The sequence below is a fragment of the Arachis ipaensis genome, chromosome B07 (genome assembly GCF_000816755.2).
Source record: "Arachis ipaensis cultivar K30076 chromosome B07, Araip1.1, whole genome shotgun sequence".
Classification (NCBI taxonomy): Eukaryota; Viridiplantae; Streptophyta; class Magnoliopsida; order Fabales; family Fabaceae; genus Arachis; species Arachis ipaensis.
In genome coordinates, this window is record NC_029791.2 from 123255750 (window position 1) to 123258904 (window position 3155).

At 26.8% G+C, this 3155-nt stretch overlaps 1 protein-coding gene across 1 annotated transcript in view; it reads right to left on the reverse strand.

The window, feature by feature from the left end:
- LOC107607916 (rhamnogalacturonate lyase B-like) overlaps positions 1978-3155 on the reverse strand; it is a 12293-nt gene continuing 11115 nt past the window's right edge. The window contains exon 10 of the mRNA XM_021107991.1: positions 1978-2282. Within this exon, the coding sequence (XP_020963650.1) occupies positions 2040-2282 (243 nt within the window). The 3' untranslated portion in view covers positions 1978-2039. The remainder of the gene's footprint in view (positions 2283-3155) is intronic.

Consider the following 3155-nt stretch of genomic DNA (forward strand, 5'->3'; position numbering starts at 1 on the left):
ACCTGAATAGCAAGCTCTGGGCTAAGGGTTCCGTTTTGAACCATCTCGTCCAAAGTCTCCGTGAGGCACATTCCGATCGTTGATCTACGGTACAACTCGAACGTCGCCATTATTGGACGATAACTGCAAAAATTCATGTTAAAAAAATGTGCATGTTAACGAAGAAAACAGAGAATATAATTAAAAAAAAGGTCAATAATTAAAAGAAAAAAAGAAAGAAAGAAAAGATTGCAGTGATGAAAGGAAAGAAGTAAGATCTAGGATTTGGAATACGTGATGAGAAATCGAGAAATGGATTTGGAAGAGTTGAGTGAAGTTTGTTGTCGTTATCGTTCGTTGAGCTCTGCTTCAATTCTTCTTCCTTCGTTTTCCCTCGATTTGATTTGGGGCTTTATATACCCTAGCATTCGGAGCTGGAGGTATATATAAGGGGGAGCATGGAGGTCAATGTGCAATGACAGTTTTACCCTCATTCATTTTCTTCAGTTCCACGTGACTTGCATGTGAGTATCAGAGTATGTGACTACTGCAAAGACAAACTATTCTCTAGATGTTGCTTTATTAGTCTTCGACTATCTCAAGTGTACATCAAAATCAGTCGCTAAAATTAGTTATTAGTATAAAATATATGTTAAAATATAAATATATTAATATTTTGACTATTTTTTTTTTTTTACCAAAGATAGGAGACTCGAACCCACAACCTCTTAATTGAGTATGGAGAGACTATGTCATTTAAACTATTACTGATTGACAATATTTTGGCTAAATTATTTAACAAGTAACATATTTTTGTATTTCAACTGCTGTGAATGAACAACGACCTTTTTTAAAACATTAGTTTTCAATTCAATGCATTTGGGATAGGCTTTTTTGTTTTAATTCTTCCTTAATTTAGCGCTTGTTTTTTCAAAATCTGATAAATAAATAAATAATTAGTAATTAATTTTTATTTATTCACATTTTTATCATATTAATAATACATATAAATTTATCATCATAAAACACATATTAAATTTTATATAACATTATAGAGAAAAATAGCACACACATTTAAAAAAGACTTGATTAGATTTACTTTCTAAAAAGGGGATGCTCCCATAAAGATACGTAAAATGTCTTTTTGTAAGGACGTTTACGTGTCACATTATTATTGGACGTATTAATGAATCGGTTATTTTTAAATTTCTTAACAAATTTAAATAAAACCGATTTTTTTATTACAATAACAATAAATTCATTTTTTTTAGGAATTTAATTATTTTTAAAATTTTTAGGGATTTAAATGTTCGCAAAATAAAAAGTTAGGGATATATTTGTCTTTTTATTAAAAAATTTAAAAATATTCGATTTAGATTGTATAATTTGATCGGATCAAATCGGGTTTAATAATTGTAATGCAGACCATTGGATTTATTATTGTTACTATAATAAATCGATTTTGTTATAGTTTATTAAAAAATAAATTATTAACCGGTTTAATACAGATGTGCAATAATAAAATGACACATATAAACGTCTTTAAAAAAAAAGATTTTAAATGTGTTTATTAAAGTGGTCTCCTTCTAAAAATACTTGGTTACCCAATAGTTTTATTAATCAAAATCACAATACTGAAACAAAAAATTTCCTTTTCTTTATTTCTTGTTCATCTAATTTTGATCCCTCTTTAACTTTGCACTTTTCTCAATTTTAAAACTCTTCTAAAATACCATAATATTACATTTATATAGTAAAACCAGAACATAACAATAGAAAATTAAAGAAAAGGACCAAAATATATAGAAACAAAGTACAAATTTACGGTGACACATATTTAAAACGAATAAAAACATAATTAATAAATTGAGAATATAAAAATCATACAGGGTACAATGCAAGGTGCTGTCTACTTATCTCTAATAAAGTTCTTACAAAATATATTCTCTCATGCATATTCATCTATAAATTATATAGGGTACGAGAAAAACAAATATATAAATAAACTTTGAGATGAAATCATTGATATTTAACAAACAAAAATATGAAATTAACATTCTTTATTTATGAGAAGGAGGACCCTCCAAACGAATATAATCATACATTATGCCTTGAAAGGGACCATTAGCTATAGTTTGTGTAAGATATATGATGTTATCATCTTTGACTAGTAAATGAGATGATAAATCAATGTTGTATAGTCTATAGAGTCCATGAATTCCATGTCTAGCTATGGCGTTGTCCTTCCCAATCAACCCACTTGTAAACATCGGTGGATCTTCTTTTGGATTATTCACTCTAACCTTCAAAGTAATAAAAAAAAAAAAATAGAAACTCATGTACAGTCATGTAAAGTTAATAGTTCAGAATCATTAAAGTAGCGTTTAAAAGAGAGACAAACTGAGAAACAAAGATTGAGAGACAAAAGTTGAAATAAACTCAGTATTATGTTTGGTGTAAAGTGGAAGACAGAGACTGGAATAAGAATGAAACTCTAATTTAACTTGCACAAAGGGTGAAATTAGAATTAATTAATTGAAATAGAGGTATTTTAGGTATAAAATCTTATTAAAATTTCAGTTTTTATTTCTAAAAATTTCAGTCTCCTGTATTTCCACTTTTTGGAATGACTGAAATACCGAAAATTTAAAGACAGAGATTGAAATTTTAGTACTAATCTTTGGGTCAACAAATATGATACTGAGTCTCAATCTTTTAATCTCCATTTTAATATCTCAAAACAAATGCTACTTAAATAATTTGATAGATTTAATTAAATTATCATCTAATAATTTTCAACTATCAATTTTATATAAAATTAACTTTAACTAAATTTTTAGGTTAAAAAGAAAGTGAAACCATTCAACGAATAATTCATGTTGAGAAAGATGGGATGTTGAGAAAGATGGGAAATTAGTTAAGAAAATTAATTTGCACAACTAATAACTCCTGCATTTAGATAACATTGCATAGTTTGGGATTTTTTAAAACAAATAAAAAATTTACCATTATAAGTAATTATCAGATTATTTATATTTTTATACTCTCTTACTTATATCTAATTATATTTATATCATTTCCAGTTATAACGAGAAAAATAATAAAGTATAAAAAATGTAAATAATTTCAAAAGCGAATATAAGGGCAAATTTTATTTATTTAAAGACAAATCCGCA